Source organism: Zeugodacus cucurbitae, chromosome 4 (assembly GCF_028554725.1).
Source record: "Zeugodacus cucurbitae isolate PBARC_wt_2022May chromosome 4, idZeuCucr1.2, whole genome shotgun sequence".
Classification (NCBI taxonomy): Eukaryota; Metazoa; Arthropoda; class Insecta; order Diptera; family Tephritidae; genus Zeugodacus; species Zeugodacus cucurbitae.
In genome coordinates, this window is record NC_071669.1 from 3,146,490 (window position 1) to 3,166,682 (window position 20,193).

A 20,193-nucleotide genomic window follows, 5' to 3' on the forward strand; every position below is an offset into this window, starting at 1 on the left:
TTCATTTTTTCTGCAGAACTTTTTACTCAGTTTTTAATTTAAAGAAATTTCACTCGAACTATCAAATTACAATTTCCTGCAGCTATGGCCTAATCGCATTCCAACAGTTATCTAAGTTCTTCCTCTGAATTATATCTTAAGCTTTTACACTACTTCTTTCTTCGTCTTTCTTCCTTCAGCCTTTATAGGTTTTACACTCGCAATATCCTTAGCTGGGCATTCAATTAAATATTTCAATTAACACTTTTAATTAACATTCGCTTCACCTACTTCATTGCTATATGGCACAGACACACATACACTCATACATACAGACACACAAACACATATTGCGCAACAGTCTGTAAAAGAAAACTCATAAAGTAATCGAATAATTGCCACAACAACAACAAGTGCATAGTTTGAGGCGCCAAGGCGTCGAAAGCAGCCTTCTTGCATTCTACAACTAACTTGCTAACTAAATTCGCTTGTACATGTGTGTGTGTGGTGGTACTTACTTAAATTTCCACTCGGAATGTAGACGTTGCCCGATGGTGTTCGCACCAAACACGATGGCTCGAAATCAACGCCCAAATCATTTGGGTTACCAGGGACTAAACGGCCATTATTCATGCGACTCATTGTTGGATTCCTTGGTGGGACATCCGGTGGTGCCGATGGCGTAACTCCTTCAAGGAGATAGCCTGTAAGTATGCAATGAAAAGAAACAAGAAGACAAAGTAAGAAAATTGAAATGAAATGAAATGAAGTTGGATATGAAAGCAAAGGCGACTAACAACTTTCGGAATTAAGGCACAAATTAAATGAGAAAAAACGAAAAAAAAAGAATGAAAAATGTAAAATGAAGGCAACGAATGAGAAATTAAAAGGAAAATGCAATGCAATTAAATTGTGAATACCAATGCGGCTCAAATAAAGCTGAACACCGAGGAAGTCAGTGTGTGGTGGGCGGAGGGAATACGTGGAGCTGGTACAAAGCATAATAGCGAGTGAGCGCAAAGTTTTGTAGGGAAAAGGCGGAGAGGCGTAGCAATAGCGTAAACAAAGCGAAAATTGCAATAATACAAAACAAAAAAACAAAAGCAAACACAAGAAACGCAAAAGTTAAACGCCGTTGAGGCGGTAAAGTTTAATTAAAAATGCTTTAAATAGTTGGCAAGGTGGCGCCCAGGCGACGGCACAAGACAGCGGTGCGCTGCAAAGGCGCTACATATGCGCCATATATTATACATAGCAGCCAACTGCCATTGGAGGTAAATGGCATCTTAATTACTTAATAATTATGCAGTTTTACGCCGCTAATGGCCGACGCGATAACACATTGTTATGACCCAGTAAGCGCTTTGTTTTTTTCCAGCAATATGTATATTTATATAGAGTCATATATAATTATTTGTATATGGAAAGGCAGCGCAAGACAGTTAAGATGGCATACGAGTAGATAGTCAAGCGACTATAAAGCATTAAAAGGCGCACAGAAGTCACTACACGACAAAAAGAAGAGTCCCACACCACACGACAAGCGCTGTACCTCCACTAAGTCATTTACCTCAAACAAAAGCAGTTAATAATAATTATTGCAGCAAACAATTTACACATTTGCTTGGCTGCCTCGGCAGAGGCAACACACGACAAGAGCAGGCACTTATTATTGCTTGCATATCGGCTTAATGCGCCAGCACGCCATAAAGTATGCAATACATATGCATAAGTACTCGCTTGACACATTTGCGCCCAACAATATGCAATGCTTTTCGTGATTGCAGTTATTTTTTGCCGTAATACTAGCAATTATAAATGAATTTCCTCATAGAGGGGGGAGAGCAGGTAAACACACTCGCGATAAAATGCCATTGGCGCAAATTGTGCAAGCTGGCAGCTGCTTTAGCGCCTAGAAGTAGGCAAGGAGTGTGCAAGAAAATATATACTTATAAATAAGTCACTGTGGCACGAAGCCAAATGTCGTGCAATGACCTTTCTTTCAAGATTGATTGACGTGTAGTAGTCGATTGCACACGTGGTTTAATTGTACAGTATATTATAAAGAGCCTTAAGCTGTCTGGCGACGGCTTAATTAAGACGTTGTTCGCAGGCGTTATAATTATAGAGCTTAGTATTGTTGAATTGCATAAATATTTTAGTATTTAGGAGCAGATTTTAAAGTTTTTTTGAGAAAATATTTTTATTTCATAGAATTTCTGGCGCTTGTTAAGGTTACAGTAATGATGAAGAATAAATTTCTAATTTTTGAAAACAGCGCCAAATAACTGCTGTGCGCTACACCATTTGCCATTAACTGACCTCCAACATTTTCTTCCCACCCACTTTGCTTCTAAATAATATTTAATGAAGCTGTGGTGGCGGAAAATTGAAATATACATACTAACAGCGCGCTCTTTAAACGCCAACTCACCCACACTACACTTTTCTGTTATTTCTGGAAATTCTGTGCAATAAAAGGGGCTAGTTTCGTCGCCGCCGCCCCTTGCAGCTATTTGCCTCAGCTGTTTTGCGCGCGCGCGCTTTAATGGCTATACTGTGCCGCCACATGCCATTCCAGCGCGCGGCACAAGCAAGCGCGTTGGGGTGACCGAAAATGTCATTTCGTTTACGCGCAACACTATTACAATGCGGTCGCCGCTATTCTTATTAAAACTACCGTTGCCACTGCTGTTGCCATTTGCTTTTGTTATTGCGCTGTGCTGTGTTGTCCTACTGTCCTGCGGCTTTGCTTCCGAAATGAAGATAAGCAGCTTATCGCGCCAGCATTTGGCTGCGCGCATTCGTCGCACCGTCAGCTGTGGGTACGGCGCTAATGTTGCAGGGACGCGCTGTGTGTGTATTAGTGCGAGCGCGCGTTTGTATTAGTCTATACATGTGTGTGTGTGGCCATTAGTAGTGGCGCTCGGACATTAAAGCGTAAAAGTGGCGCATTTGCTCGCTTGTCGCTGCGGTAGCTTTGGTATTTGTATTGCTTGTATTGGCTTCAGCTTTGCGTCCAGGCGCTTTGCATGTGCAGTTTAGTTGTGGTTCATTTGTTTGTTTGTTTTTGTGTAATTTTGCTTTCTTATATATAGTACACTATTTAATTTTTTTATTATTCGCTTTGGTTACTTGTTTCTTTTTATGATTTCTTACATGCCGCGCGCTGTGTGCTGTGACTGGCATTTCACGTTGCGCTTGCCACTTAAAATTTAGTGCTTGTTATTATTATGACTATTTTAGCTACTTTGTTGCAGCTGAGTCAATTTTTGCGGCTACACAGTGTAGCGCTTGAATACATAGAAGTTGCTGGAAGTTTTTACTGTTTACACAAACTTTGAATTTCTAAACTGAATTGATTTTATTTAGATTTTTATTATTTTCATTTAAATTTTTTTCTTCTAAATGCTTGAAAGCATGTTGAAACCTCAAAAATGTTGAAGTTTTCCTCGAAAATAGTGAAGCCACCTACCGATTGCTTTAGCAGAGACAACTACCACTCTTCTAACACTAGAAATTAATACAAATTTTCTGTAAATCTACGCTTTTAAAGTACTTTCGATCTGTTTCACCAATCAATATCTTCATTTTAGCATTAATATTACAAAAACACTTAACAGCGCACCCCAGCGTTGCAACAAATGGTCTCTCTTAAAAGGGGTACTTATGTAAATGCCTGCAAATAGCATGTGAGAGCAGTTACTAAAGTTTAAATGTGTGCGCCAAAGTATATACTTCAACAAAAACCTAACCCCACTGTTGTTGAAAGAGTTCTCAATAGCGACTTAACTACACTACACTACTATAGAAAGTGCCAGCTCAAATTTTATTTCGTATGCATTAAAATATACTTAGAATATATGGCAGCTAATGTGCGCCAAACGCAAGGGGGAAACTTTTTCCGCATTATAATGTAGTGAAATTGTGATTTCAACAAAAGCATGACCTACATTTAGGCGCATAATGTAATAATACAAATAGAAAGCGCACTAGCAATTTCATTGAAGCAACTCAACACAACTCATTAGTTATTCCCAAGCAATTTGTTAGCACTGACCTTGGTTTCACTAATTTTCGCTTACAACGCACCATATCCATATACTTTTAGGCGCTGCAAATTGCAGGCAATCGTGCGCGAAATGCCGGCACTACACTTTTAATGAATCAATTTAATTTCTATGCCGTGGGGAATTTCAACATTTATTATTACACAAAGGCAAGTTGGCGTACTGATTGCACAAGGCGCAAAGAAAGCGCGAGTGTTCGCAATGTGTATGCCGCGCCAAAAATTATGTGACGAAATTTCATTTGTGTCCATTTTCTTTATTTCTTTTTGTGCTGTGTTAGTCAGCAGTTAGCGCATGCCAAGAATTTGATGATGCTGACATTTGAAATTGGCAGCGCTACATACAGTTTGTTAGTTGGAACTATGGAATTTGTATACCAGGAGGGTACGTGCGCCTAAGCGTATGCAATGAAATAAATTAAGTTGAGAAAAAATGTAGATTTCTGCCGAAAAATATCATTACAAAAATTAGAATTGAACGCGAACGTAACAATTGAAGTGGAAAATTGAAAAAAAAAAAAACGAATCAGCAGTGAACTGAGGTGTGAATGCTGGAGAAGCGATAAATGCGCGTCGCATGCAAATCGGCCTAGCGCAGTTGGGCGCAAAATTAAAGAAGGCCAACGAAGACAGTGCCAGCATAATTCGGTGTAATATGTAGGCGGCGCGAATGACAAAAATGCCAATGCATGAAATGGAAACTGGAGAACTTGATATTGCTGCTGTTGTTGTGTGAGAGTGTGCGGCAATTCAATGCGCATATAAATTTTAACAACTCTATTTGATATTCAAATGCCGCTGCGGCAGACAGATGCTGATGCAGCCACAACTCGAATTTCTCAGCGGTCGAAGGCAGACATTTGTGGCATGAGAAATTCATATATGCGCCCGAAAGATACACAAAGTGCTGGTTGAAATTAAGAAAAGGCAGAAGCTGCAAGAAAAATGGCCAGCCAGCAAATTTGTTGGCTCAAATCACAATCAGTGTGAAATAATTTCACAGGCCACAACCGAATAATAACGAAAAAAGATTGGAGAAGGAAATAAGAAAGCGAAATGAAAATTAAAAAAATGAAAATAGAAGCCGACGAAACAAAAAAAATAATAAAAACGGCGCAGAATACGCCGGATAATAAATTCGACAAGCATTCACATAGAAAATTGTAAGCTCATTTATGGGCTTAAAAATTTCCTGCCTACGCGGCGAATAACTTTTTTTCATACAGAGCAAAAAAGGCACAGGCAAATAAGGTTGCATGCAAACGCCATAGGCGCGTCGCTGTGCCCGTTGAGGCGCGCTAAGCAATGATGAGAAGAAAGTGAGATTACTGACTGTGGCGGAAGCGTAATGAAAGATGAGATTTCACTTTGATGACAAGGACGACGGCGGTGGCCGCACACATAATGACTAGCGCAATGATTACGCTGCCTTTGATGATAATGACGTTGTGCGCGCCACATTATCACACACACACACACTCTCAAGCATATAGAAATACAAGCATTCCGTTAGCGCACATTTTCCATAGCGGCTTAGTAAGCAATCCGCTACCCTGGCAATCTGCAACAACAACCAACGTTCTTTTACTCATCCACCAGCTGCTTAATCGCATTGCCGTCAAACTTAAGCCGTCTTGTGGTTGATTATAGAGCGCCATAGATATATATACATATATATAAGAGTGTTTGCGCTACGCTTACGGTCAGTTTGCCGCGATCGCGCGCCTAAAAGGTGGCAATTTAAAGTTTTCCATTGTTGAAATGGAAACGTTGCAGCATTAAGCTGTGTAATGGTTTGCCGCGGTTGGTTTGAGGTTGGCTTAGAAAATGTGCAAATTCCGAAGTGCGCCGAAAACGAAATAATATATATATATATATATAAATATATTAGAAAATTGTAGCTGGAGCGAAAAAGAAGTCTGCGGAAATGACAGAGATTTGTGCAACTAAATACTATATGCGGTGTGATATAGCTGACTGTGAGACGGACTGTGTGGTATAAATATGTTTCTCTAAGGGATATTGAATATATAAACCTGTGCTCTCTTTAGTATTTAATATTTCTCTCTCAAAATTTAGTCGAACAATAAGTAGAAAAATTTCGCTAAAATGAAAATATTAAATTCCATGCCGTTCTGTTCCATTTCATTTCTTCTCATTTTACTTCCAGCCATTAAAAAATATTAATTTTCCGAATTTCATTAAAAATAATTTTTCATATATTCCATTCTCGTTCGTTCCATTCTCGTTCGTTCCATTGTTTTATTAAACTTTTTCGGTATCACTTTATACTATTCCATTCCACTTCATTTCGCAGGCATATTTGTTCTACATATTTCTCAAATTCCATTCGTTTCTTTACACCCGTTTCATTTCCACTTCATTCCATTAAGTTTTATATAATAAGATGTTCTCTCAGCAACTTTCAAAGATAAAATTATATTATTTATAATAGTTCCTTCGAAAAATATTTTCTTTTGTTCCTTGCATTTTAATTTATTGTTCCCCTTCCATTTCATGCCTCTAATTCCCTACAAAAATGTTTCATTTTTTCCTTTAATTTGAATTTATTGTTCCACTTCCATTTCATGCCTCTAATTCCCTACTATTTTTTCACATTTTGTTAATTTTTTTTTGCTTTGTTACCATTTAGTTCCATTTTAATTAATATTCCTTCACAGACACCAACAAATTTTCTTTTTATTGCAGAAATTAGAAACTTCTTTTTCCTGTCCACAGTCATGTATGCCACACTGTATAATCATCTATCTTTCCCACTCACTCTGCTGTTTCATCCAAAAAAAAATATTTTGTACTTGCTACAACAATCTGCTTTGCGTCACAAACACTTACCATACGCTTGAGTAAGAAGACTCAAACACTTGAAAGGCATTTGCACAACCCTTCTCCCTCACTGCGCTCTTTTTCCCACAAAAGCCATAGACAATGCCTTCAACCTTCTGCGTATATCTCTCTGAGAGTATGTGTGTGTTTGCTCGCACGATTTTCTGGCTTTTTCGGCATTTAAATTGTGTGTAATTATGAAATTTAATTCATTTTCGTAGGTCGTCGTCGTCGGAATGACATTCAGCAATTGAAATTTTACACCAGCCGCAATGCGAAGTATTTCGAGCGAATTTACAAGGATAAATAGCAGACATTTGTTTGTCGGTTTGTTGGCGTGTGGAAAGTGTGTCACATTGCCGAAATATTTGTGAAACTTGAGGTTTCTTCGCTGTGGATAATTGCGGTGAATTTGAAGCAGACCGTGCCAAGGATTTGTGTGGAAGTGAGATGAGTGATTGTTTGAGTATTTATGTGTGGCAGGCATACTTTTTTGGGTACAAATTGAACACACGGTTTAATAAATTGGATTTTTGAACATGAGAAAAATGTCACAACAATTATTATTTAAAATTTTTTTTATTTTTTTTTTAATTTTTTTTTTCGAAAATATTTTTTTGAAATTTTTTTATATTTTTTATATTTTTTTTAATATTTTATTTATTTTAATTTTTTATTTTTTATATTTTTTTTTAATCTTTTATTTATTTTAATATATTTTTTAAATTCAGTTTCAATTTAATTTCGCTTTACTTCCTTCTAATTTATCCCACCCGCCGTTCTTTTCAAAGCACCCTCGTTTCAATCACTTAAATTTGCACATTCACCCGGACGTTGCAAGCAAAATTGCTTGCTTGCAACAGCGCTCAACTTTGGCGGCTGTCAGTTGAAGTTGTATGTCAATATTTGGCGTGCGATACATCAGTGGCAGCAACAGTAATCACAACAACATTACTGTGAGGCATAAACAGTTATTCGTGTTGTTGTCGTTGTTATTGTTGGCGTTATTGTTGCAACGCTAACATTTGCGATTTCATTTGCAGTAATGAAAAGCCAATATGTGACGTCAGGCGTAACGTAAACAGCAACAGCAAGAGCGCGGGGGAGGGCATACAGACACTAATACACATACAAAAACAAATACAAACACACTCACACATATATGCCTGCATGTATGTGCATGACAACAATACAATATCAACACTGAAGTGTGACAACAATAATAATAATAACAATAATAATTGCGTATGTGTAACAACAACAACAACAACAACAGCACCAGCAAACGCTAAATAGCAAACAAACAAATAAACAGCGAGCGAGCGCAAGACAGTCAGGCAAGCTGGCTGCATGAAGATGTGTGAAGTAAGGTACTATTAGAGGGAAAGAATGAAGAAGAAACGCGCTTTTCAGCACAACGAATTGCAATTTATTGCGCCTGTATGTATGCAATACCACCTCGCTGGTGAGCATATGAGGAGTGAGGAGTGCTTTCGCTATTTATTCCATTGCTGCTTACTGCTTGCTGCCAGCGCGTGTGTTGGATATGTCAAAAATGTTTACAAAACCTTTTGACAAAGCAATCAATGAGCGCATGAATGAGTGAGTACAAACACCAACACACACACACACACACTTACATGTATAAGAAATAAGTAGGAAAGTGTATGAGTGCTTGTGAGAATGTGAGAATGTGTCAGTGATGGACTGCCTGCCTGTGTGAGTGTGCACCAAGCATTTCGCAAATGAAAATCACTCATGCCAGTCAAGTTGCCGTCATATAGTAGAAGCGCAAAAAGTGTTTTAAACAGCAATTCTGAATGTATATGTATGTATATATATGTGTATGTGTGTGTGTGTTCGTAATAATGCCGTCTTTGGCTGGCCACTATGGAGTGACGCGCTTCATTTCAGCTGTTGGTGCTGCGAGCAAATTCTCGTGTTTTGTATTAGAAATTTTATGGTTTTGTATATTTTATAGTTCTTCTATGTATGTGACTTGCAATTCCAGAGCTTTTACTTCCATTTTTTACATTTCCAAGTATGAGTTCTTCTTTTGCAATGTATACAAGCTGTCACTTGTTTGAAGTATTTAGCCATAAGTTGAGTGATTGCTTATAACTGTTTGTTTATATCTCTAAATATATACATATATATACAAATCTATGTATGTCTGCAATTTATAAGTAAAGCTTTAATTGTAAATATGCTGTCAAAATTGACAGCGTTAAGTTGGAAGTGAGACTGAGACTGTTGAAGTGTTGGCATTTGACTTGAAAATCGAAAAAATATTTAAGCAAAATTTTGAGTAATTTCTTTAAATATTTTTCTAAAAACTACATATTTGAAATTAAATTTTGTAATTAATTAACTAATTTTAATTAAAAATTAATAATTCAATTTTATATTGAAATAAAATCAATTAAAAATCTGCTTGCTAATAGAGAAAGCTTTCAAAAAGATATGAGGTGTGTTCAAAAAATAACGGGAATTTTCATTTTTTTTAATATTTCTTCATTCGTAAATTTTCAAAAAAAAAAAAAAAATGAAATGTGTTCAAAAAATAACGGGAATTTGCGTTTTCTAAAAATATATTTCTTCATTCGTCTCTAATAAGAGTAAATTTTCAAAAAACAAAAAAAAAAATTAAATGTGTTCAAAAAATAACGGGAATTTTCGTTTTCTAAAAATATATTTCTTCATTCGTCTCTAATAAAAGTAAATTAAAAAAATGAAATGTGTTCAAAAAATAACGGGAATTTGCGTTTTCTGAAGAAAATGGTAGATATTCATTCGTCCACATTAATGTTGTTGTCTTTAAAATAATTCGCAGTCGATATTATGCACTTATGCCAGCGTTTCTTCTAATCATCAAAAAAATTCTCAAACTCCATATTTGAGATAGAATTTGGCATTTTCAGCGATTTTTCGTATTGGGCTCTTCAAACTTGTGAAATTCCAATTTTTACAATTCCCGTTATTTTTTTAACACTTTTTAAAAACACGTGAAATTTTAATTTTTAGAAAATCCCGTTATTTTTGAACACTTTTCAAACTTGTGAAATTTTAATTTTCACAATTCCCGTTATTTTTTTAACACTCTTCAAACTCGTGAAATTTTAAATTTTACAATTCCCGTTATTTTTTGAACACACCACATAGTATATATTTTACAATATTTTTTTTTTGGATTTTAAATTTGTTAATAAATCGAAATTTCTATAATTTTTTAAGTATATATATGCACAACAACATTTTGACGGCCTAATCTCAGTTATACTTCCTTGTATACAACGTCTAGAAGCAAATACTTTAGCACAGAAGCCTTAAAGCTTAGCTCTCAAGTGTATGCTATAGTCATATTTCTCAACACACTTGCAATCGAGCATGTTTTAGCTTTTCTATGTGTGTTGTTATTTATGTATGTTATGTAAATTGTTGCAAATATTTTGCACACACTGTAGTTGACACTAACACTAACTAACAGTAAGCACTATAAACACAGCCAGAAACATCAACCAAAGCCTACATTAAGGCGCTATACGTGTATACTAAGTAGTAGAGAGCGAATTATGCAGCATATGAGCGGCAATGTAAGCACGCAACAACAACAACAGTAAACGGCTGTAAACAATATTTTGTATTATTAACAACAGAATTTCACACCACAATAACCGAAACATCGAAATACCGCAACTAATGCAGTCAACACCGCATTGATGCTGGTTTAGACGTACGGCCAGCCAAATGGGCTGCTAGGCTGACTGGCTGTTTGGCTATTTGGCTGTTCGGGCAACCGTAAATGGAACGAATTCAATTGTCTGCCATTACTAGTAGTATGGGTGTGTACCTGATGTGTTTTTGTTGTTGTAAGGCTGGTTGGTTGGTGGTAGACGGAGATGGAAGAGGAGGGTGTGCACAAGCTGTTTGGTGAACTATTCGGTTGGACGTGGCAGTTATGGTGGTGGCGAACTAAGCGCTTTGTCGGGCCAAACAAGCGTAAGCGCTGACATGTATTGTGCAGTTTATTAAATTTCGCAAGGCAAACAAACACATATATATGTATATCGGTATTGTTATATATACACAAGCATATATACTCTCATAGCTGATATTTGTATGTGTGTCTTTTATCATAAGCTTTGGCATATTTGTTATTGCAACAGGGAGAGTATTTTGTTGTATATTTTATGACAATCAATGGCAGCAGCTGACAGCCAGCTGACACCAATACCACCAACATTGGCCGTACAAGCAGCGTAGAATAGAGGTGGGCAGCGGCAGCGCAGCATGCAGCAAATACCGGCCGCATTATTTATTATGTGTCGAATGCCAGGCTAAATGTCATTTGTCATTTGCCGCAACGCAAAGCCACTGTGCGTTAGCAGTTGTGGATTGCGGCTGGCGGTGGGAGCACATTAGTATCAACACACACACAGACACTTACGTATATGTTTAACTGAAATTATGTAATTGCGCACAGTTATGAATGCATATTTAGCAAAGCGTTGGCTGGAATGAGCAGTTCACGCACATTGTTGTTGCATTAACGGCCAACAATAGCAACTTGCAACCAATAACTGTTTAAAGGTAGCTTTGGGTTGCATTAACTCCAAGCTTTAGTTGCTGTGTAGGTGTGTGAAATTATATTTTTATACTCTCGCAACAAAGTTGCTAAAGAGAGTATTATAGTTTTGTTCACATAACGATTGTTTGTAACACTCAAAACTAAACGAGTTAGATATAGGGTTATATATACCAAAGTGATCAGGGTGAATAGTGGAGCTTAAATCCGGATGTCTGTCCGTCCGTCCGTCCGTGCAACGGATAACTTGGGTCAAAATTGAGATATCGTAATGAACTTGGCACACTTTTTTTTGACACCATAGGAAGGTTGCTTTCGAAAATGGGCAAAATCGGACCACTGCCACGCCCACAAAATGGCGAAAACAGAAAACACTTTAGTGGCATAACTAAGCCATAAATAAAGCTACGGAAATAAAATTTTTACAAAGGATCGCGCTATGTAGGAGCATATGTGGATGTATTTTTTTTTTGGAAAAGTGGGCGTGGCGCCGCCTCTTACTAAGTTTTTTGTACACATCTCGTAAACTACTTAAGCTATATGAACCAAACTTTCTGGAATCGTTTCTAGAAAGGTACTACCTTGTACAGTCCAAAAATGGAGAAAATCGGATTATAACCACTCCCACCTCACATACAAAGGTTATGTTGAAAACGACTAAAAATGCTTAAATTCAGTAAGGGAAAACAGCAGAAACCTTAAATTTCATTAGAAAGAAGGTACAGAAGTTTAAGTGGGTCAAAAACCATATCTACAAAACTACTCGACCAATATCAATGAAACTTGGTTTGTAATATTTTCCTTGCATCCCAATAATATGTTGTATAAATAGACCAAATCGGTTAACTCCTATATACCTACTTCCTATATACAAGATCTTTGAAGTCTAATCAGATGGACAAATATGTAAAGTAAGCACTAGTGAAGATATCGGCGCAGAACTTTGCATAAATACAGCATTTAAAGAGTGGCATCGCCCTTCTAAAAATTGCCGAAATCGGACCATAGGTTTTTAAGACGCCATATATCGAACTAGAGGACCTCGGTGCTTCTAACCTAATATTAAGGTTTCCAACTATCAATGGACTTTATACCATATATAGTATATGACGAATATGTGGGTCAAATTGTCTATTATATAATATTAATAAAATTAAATCAATAAATTGCGAGAGTATAAAATGTGCGTTCACAACCGAACTTAGCCCTTCCTTACTTGTTGTTATTGTTGTTGTTGCACGCAAAAGTTAACTTTTTCATTGCATACTTTGTGGCGTTGGGCGGCGGTATTTGACTGACCAGCCAGCTAACAATATTATTTACGCGCATCTGTGTATGATTATTTATTAGCGAATTTGGCTGTCAGCGAAAAACAACAACAACAAAATTAGTAGCAACAACATAAAACATGCTTGCAACACATGACCGCAACATAATAAAGCAGCGTAAATTGTCAAACTATGCGCTGTCGCAAGCTGAATTTAAGCAAGCACAACAACAACAAACAACAACAACCATGAAAATAACATGACAACAACAACAACAAAACTTATAACTATGCGACGGCTTAAATATTTATGTCACGTTTATGTTATTATTATTTTTTTTTGTTTTTATTGTTGTTGTTGTTGTTGCTGCTGATTTTGTATGCCTTTGTTGTATTTTTTTGTTGCTTATTGCTTGTTAAAATTTGCTACGCTGCTTGTTAAGCACGCAGCGTATGTGATTTTCAGAGCTCATTTTGTTGCTTTTGTTGTTGGCTGCTGTGTGGCACAAACACATTATTTGACATGCCACACGAGCGCGCTACAAAGTTGGTCCACACCCATGCTGGCCAGGTGAACACAGTGCACAAAGTGAGTAATAGAAAGAAAGAAAAAAGTGTCGCCAACTAAGTTGCACAGTGCGGCATGTGGCAGCAATACAATGTGTGATTGTGAGTGTGTGCGTGTGGCATGTATTGAAATAATGTCAAACTGCCACAAAACAACACATATTTGCTCGCCAATAAGTTTATACAAAGTCATGCTGTTATTTGTTTGTTGCAATTGTTGTTGTTGCCGGCGTCATTGTGTTGCACACGACAGCGTACAACAAATGCTGTGCGGAATGTCAAACAGTTCATAAATAAGCGAAAATTGCAAAGAAAGAATTAAATAAAGCAGTGAAGTAGAGCAGAGCGGAGGGGGGAGGTGGTTAGTGCGCATGTGACACCTATATATGTATGTATGTGTGTGTGTGTGCGTGAAAAGTTTTTGCAAATAATCACGCTTCTCACTACATTGTCTCCTCTATACACTTAGTACTTTATTTATTTATTTTGCAGCGCTTTAATGTGGCCTGCATTTAGGCGCTAATCAAATTTAATGCGACCGCAATCCGACAAGCTTACACACACACACACACACACACATACCTTTTTCTATACTCTGCCGTTATTTACAAGGCTCTTACCTCAACCGCGACAAATCTCGTTAAAGCCATACGTCAGCGTTCGGTATAAATTCGCAAGCAAGCAGCTGGTGTGGCAAGCGCGTGTATGTCGACAAGTAATTACGTAGAAGAGATGGTGAGTGTGAATTAGAAAGCAAATAAATCAAAACAGTCAACAGTTTTAAATTAAGCCACAGCTTTTTGTATGTACTGTGTGTGATTTGAGGCGCCGACAGGCGTTTGCTCGCTAAGACGCTTAATTGATTTTGCGGTTGACATTTGGTGGCGCTCAAAAGTATGCTACGTGCTTGGGTGGAACTTTGCAAATAGTTGGATAGTGTCAAAAAAAAGTAATAAAATTAAGAGTGTAGGGTTTAAATAAGTATTATGTAACAAAATTTATAGAATTGACATTAAAATAAAACAGAAATTGTTGGTAGTTAAGGACTCAGAAAACCTTTGTAGACTAACCAAGACGAAAGCATGGAATTTTATATGAAAATTACTCAAATTATTTGAGGTGAAGGTATTAAAGAACATATTTATTTTAAAGCGGATGAAGATTTATCAGAAATTTATATATTTTGTACCAAAAAATTTTTATTTTTTTTTAAACCATCCGAGAATTACAGCTGAACTTGCGAAATGAAAGAAATACGCTTCAAATTATAAAAGAATGGCTTTAACAGCTGCAGTAGTTATTAACACCTTGACGTATATCCACGAGTCTGACTCGTGGTACAATTACTGTGCCTAACATGATAACCCCGACGATAATATAGAATTTTATATGAAAATAACTGATATTATTTGTGGTGACGGTCTTTAAAAACATATTTAGTCTAAAGCGGAAATCATGATCATTTATCAAAAATGTATATATTTTGTACCAAAAAAAATTTACTTTGCTTTTTTAAACTGTCTGAGAAGTACAGCTGAACTTGCGAAATGAAAGAAATACGCTTCAAATTATAACATAGTGTACAATTTCTGTGCCTAACATGACGAATCTGACTCGTGTTGTGTAGAAGTGTACATTTGATGAAAAGAGAATTAAAATTTTCCCGTTATTTCCGTGCACAACATCTAATCTAAAATAAATAGTTTTATTACATGCATTCACATTTCGTAAGTGATCAAAATTGGTTTGTTTAGTGCAAGTTGGAAGCGAGTTTCGTTGCGCTATTTGATACGTCAAGGGGTTTAAAAACCCTTTCCATGCAATTCACTGTTATATCAGTTTAAATACCGTTATGCAATCACCGACACTACTCACTTTTCCAAGCGCTTTATGCAAGCTTTCAAGTTATGAGACACTCTTCTTTTGGCAGCTTCCTTCGAAATCCACACAATTTGCCGAAATTTATTCTTAAGCACAACTTTCCCATTGACCCAGTTTTTCGGCGAATTCGAAAATTTTGCTTGTTTATGCCAACTTTCCTTCCATGTCATTTGCGTCGCACCATTTCCGTAGCATACGAACACACAAAATATCTTGAGAATTGCGCAAACAATTTGAGTTTTGAAATTTCATTCGTTATTTGTTTTTGGCGTTTTTTTTCTCATATTGCTGCCTTGCAGTGGCCAAGAAAATTATATAAGTGGGTGGCAAATAAAATCGAGCAAATAATGTGTTTTGTTTTTAGCAACAGCAACAACAACACTAGCAGCTTCGAAATAGTTCGGTACTTATCTGTCAGACACTCATAGCTGGCATATTTGTAGTGTTGCTATGCAAATAAGTTAGCGCTTGCCTGCCTGCCTGCCTGCCAATGCACATTTGGTTCGCATTTGTTAAGAATTTCGCTCAAAAGCTGTACAAATTTAGTTTTGCTGCAAAAGTTTTGCGAATGTGACGCAAATGGTGCGCGCGCGCCAGCAAATTTGTGGCGCGACCGTGGTTTGCTGTGGTGTGGTGTGTGGCAATGAATTGGCATGAAAATATGATGATTGTTGGGAAGTAGGCTAAAAGATGACAGGCATTCCGGTAGTAAATTAGTGTGTGGAAAATGAAGTTGGTACACTTTAGAAGTTGTAGCATTGCGTTAGAAGTGAGTTTATGTGTATGCGCCTAAAAGTGTGCTACATAATTTCAGTGGGCTTAAGTATAAATATGAAATTTGTATTTAGAATGTGAGCGCATGTGCTTATTTGGCATTTTCTGAGCTTAAAAAAATTTCTGAAAATCCAAAAATATACAAAAAATATTTTTTTTCATGCCTGAAAGTATTCTAAAATATTTTTAAATTATGCAAATTGAGATTATGTTAAGTATAAGTGGGAATTGTATTATAATTGACAATAATTATTGCATTAAAATATTAGTTTTTGAAGTGTCCTGCGACTTTTTATGATTTTAGCGCCTAAAAGTATGTTATGTTTTTAGAATTTTGCAAGTTTGGGGTATGTAAAATGTAAGCATGAAATTTTATACTAATTTTAGTATCAACATAATATTTTTTGAAGCGCTGTGTCGGTTTTTAAGAAACTGGCGCCTAAAACTGTGCTATTATTTTTTCAAAAATGCAAATAAGACACATATATGTAATATTAAATATGCTATAGCCTTATATAGATCATTTATAGTAATTTATAGGTATATAGGAGGACAGACTGAATCTGAGCTGAAGCATTTTCATTGAAGAAGCTGCTCATTTCGACTTTTTATAACAGTTTAAAATACAATAATTGTAAAAACCTCTCAGTTTGCAAGATTTTGTCAGCTCCATGGCAAACAGCAGGTGATTATTAGTTAGTGACACCGCATTTAATTTACAAGTAGCATTCCAGTAGCATACTTTGTGGCGACTAAGCGTAATCCTATTATATGAGGTTGATACTAAGAAACGAGTATAATGTGAAAATACACTGACACAACAACTCAAAATATTGAAATAAATTCAAGATAACAAGTAATCAAGCTTCACATTACAACAACAATAACTATACAATATATGAAACAACGCCACCGTTTGTTGCCTACTTACCGGCGTTGGAAATATTTGCGGTTTTTCGGTTGAACGAAGATTATTCACCCCTTTTTTGCATGGCTTAAACAAGCAAATATGGCAATATGTTTGTTTTAAACCATACACACCACCCACCCACCGCATGCTTATCATTATGCTTGCTTGTACTTATGTGTATCTATGTCAGGGCATATCTTAAGCGGAAACGCGCAATATGATATTGCGCCAAAGCAAAATATCAGCGCGCTTAATGAAAGACACAGCAAAGTCCAGCAAAACAATGAGTTGAAGTGTGACGAATAACGGCAGGTTAAGAATGAAGCTGGTGGTGGTGGCACAAAAACCGCTTTTTACTCGCTTAAACTGCCACTCTGAGGGGGCAACAAACTTGTAGACTGTTGTTGTTGCTGTTGCTTTTTCGCTTACTATGCAAATAAGCGACGCAAGAAAATGCCAAGCAGCGACCGGTGCGCCGTGCACAGCGTGTGTTTACATAAGTTACAGCCACAGATTTAATCACCGTTGGCAAACATGCAACACAGAGACACTCTTACATATGGTATGTAGAAGCATGTCTATGCCTGTTTTTCAGCTGAAGTGTCATGGCGAGCGGTTGATATTTGTAATCACATGAAGTTCTTCTGCGGTTGATACATAAATACATATTTTAAATTATTTATTTATTTATGCGCTTGTGTGTCTATGTGTGTGTGTAGGTTAGTCGGTCGTTGAACGCGCATTTTAAGATTAAAGCTCGGCACTTCACTTCCGTGTTTAAACTTATGTGTCTCCATATATAATATATACTAGATACACAGAGACAACTTATTTATAACTACTCAGCCAGTTTAAATACATTTCATGTATGTGTTGTTGTTGTTGTGTATGTGTGAAGACGCTTCATATACCCTTGCTTACCGCTGCTTGTATGCGTTCATGTAAACAGCGCATTATCACCTTAAGGTGCTCGGCTGGCTTTTTTGTTTTGCGTTAAGTTTCTTTGAACACGCGTTGATTTAAAGTTTAGCCCGCAGCTAACAGGAGTGAGTGTGAGGGAAGGTGATTAAGAAGAGCTTGAGTGGGGTGTTATGGGTTATATGTGTGTGCAGTTGTGCTAAGGTGACTGTACTCACAAAATAACACGCTGATAAATATTGCATTTTCTGCTTAAAAGGCTTAACGTTTGCTTGTGGTGGCGCAAAAGTTTTCGGTTTTTGATTATAAGTTGGGATTTGAGACATTGTTTGTCTTTTATTAAAAGATTAAGGTGGAGATAGGTAAGTTGTAATTATGGTTTGTACGATGTTTGTTGGAATTTTAGGGCGGGAAGTGAAGTCAGAAATTTAGTGAAATGCTTTGAAAAGAGTTTAAAATTTAAAAAAAATCAAAACATTTATTTTCAAAAAAAAAAAAATTAAATTAAATTAACCAGGTGGCAACTTTATAATAAAAATTTTGTTGCAAAAGCTTTAGCTTAAAACACGTATTGGGCTGATTGTGATGTAATTTCAAAATATAAATTAAATTTTTTTTAAATAAAATTTTGCCAGGTGGCAACTCTGTAACATAATTTTTGTTGCAAGTAAAATAGCTTCAATATTTTTTTGTCTGCTTGTAATGTTATTTCAAAAATAAAATTTTTAATTTTTTTTAATATAATTTTGCCAAGTGGCAACTCTGTAACTTAATTTTTGATGCAAGATTAATAGTTTCATCAAATAGCTGTATGTGGTGTAATATCAAAATATTAATTTTAAAATTTTTTAAATTAAAAATCAGATGGCAACTCTATAACATAAATTTTGTTGCAAAAACACTGGACAAATTTGAAATTTTAGCTGCTTGCGTTGTAATTTATCATAAATCTTTTATATTTGTATATTATTTATAGACCACGTAAATAGTAAATAGTTATTCTACAAATAGTTCAAAAAAATATTTCCAGCCTTAAATCGCGCGAGCTATCACTTCAACTGCAAAATATAGGCTAACTGCAATTTCACTGCAACTTTCGTCAAATTTTCATGCCAATTTGCTGGCTTTGCCACAACTTTCACGCCCTCAACTGAGTTGTGAATTTCACAAAACCAACTAAAAGTTTGCTGCCCGTGTCTGTGCTTTCACTTAAATTAGGTTAATTTATTTTACAAACAACTTGTTGTTGTTGTTGTTCTGGTAGCGCAAAGTAGGAAAGTTGCTGCCTAACGTTGAGTGTCAAAATGATGTCAGAGTAATTCTTTTTAGCACAACTCCTAATGCCAGTGCACAAAAGCGGGTGGAGGCAGGTACATATGTATACACATAACTGTAAATTTCCCGAATGCGGCAAGCGCATTGCATTGCAGCGCTGTGCCACTTCCAACAAACATACCTGCCTGCCTGCCACTTGAGGCACAGCAGTGTAACTTGGCGCGCTTTGTTATGGCGCTTGTAATGAGCGCGCGCAAAAGTAGGCAACACAAGCAAGCGCGCAAGTTAGCGCGCATCCGAAATGTAGGCAATGCATTTTTGTGCAACTTTTGTTGCATATTATTTTCTTTAGTGTGTCGCTAACGCTCATTATTTTGCGAAATTTCGCTGGCTGACTTACAGTTAGCGGCGGGTTCAACGAATTGTGTGCGGCGCTAACACAGATACTCCACTTTTTTGCACAATCATAATTTCGCTGCTTACCTTTGCCTTTGTCTAAATTTATGCTCCTCATTTCGCTTGCGGCGCCTGCTGCCTTACTATTGTTTAGCGTGCGCGTGCGGCGCCTAAAAATATGTGTTGAAATTCACACACTTAGTTATGCGAGTGTTTGTCGCGCGCCCACGTTATCACACCGACTATGACTACTTTCACTAACGGCTTCGCACCTTCCAAGTAGGCGCTGGAAAATGTAAATGGTGCCGCGCGCCTAAAACGCTGCTACAAGCATACTACTTGGCATGCCATAATTCACGTGGGTGGCAAGTGTTTGTGCGAAAAATATGACAGCCTCAAGCAGTTGGCGCGTTTGACTGTATCCAAAGCAGTGGCAATGGTTGAGGTATTACTGCGTTGACTATGAAACTATGACAACCAGCGTAGCTGCAACATGAGCAGCGTCTACTAATCTCAAGCAGTCACACCAACGTCTACTGCTGTACGCCGCACTGCAACAAAGTGTCAAGCGTACTTAACCTTCTTTGCCGGTGAAGAGGGCACAAAGTGGTTGTGTGTGTTTGAAAGTCTTAAGCTTGGAATTGTAATTTTTTGCTTGGCGTATATGTATGGGTATGTGTTTGTTAAGCGGCTTGACATTTTTGCGCCAAAACACGGAAGAAGGCAGT

The 20,193-nt window shown here is 36.9% G+C and overlaps 1 protein-coding gene across 6 annotated transcripts in view; it reads right to left on the reverse strand.

Annotated features, from left to right (window-relative positions):
* Window positions 1-20,193, reverse strand: part of LOC105220773 (teneurin-m) — a 319,151-nt gene that overhangs the window by 104,807 nt on the left and 194,151 nt on the right. For all 6 annotated transcript variants that reach the window (XM_029043495.2, XM_029043513.2, XM_054229535.1 and 3 more), the window contains one exon: window positions 498-683. In XM_029043495.2, the coding sequence (XP_028899328.2) occupies window positions 498-683 (186 nt within the window). The remainder of the gene's footprint in view (window positions 1-497; window positions 684-20,193) is intronic.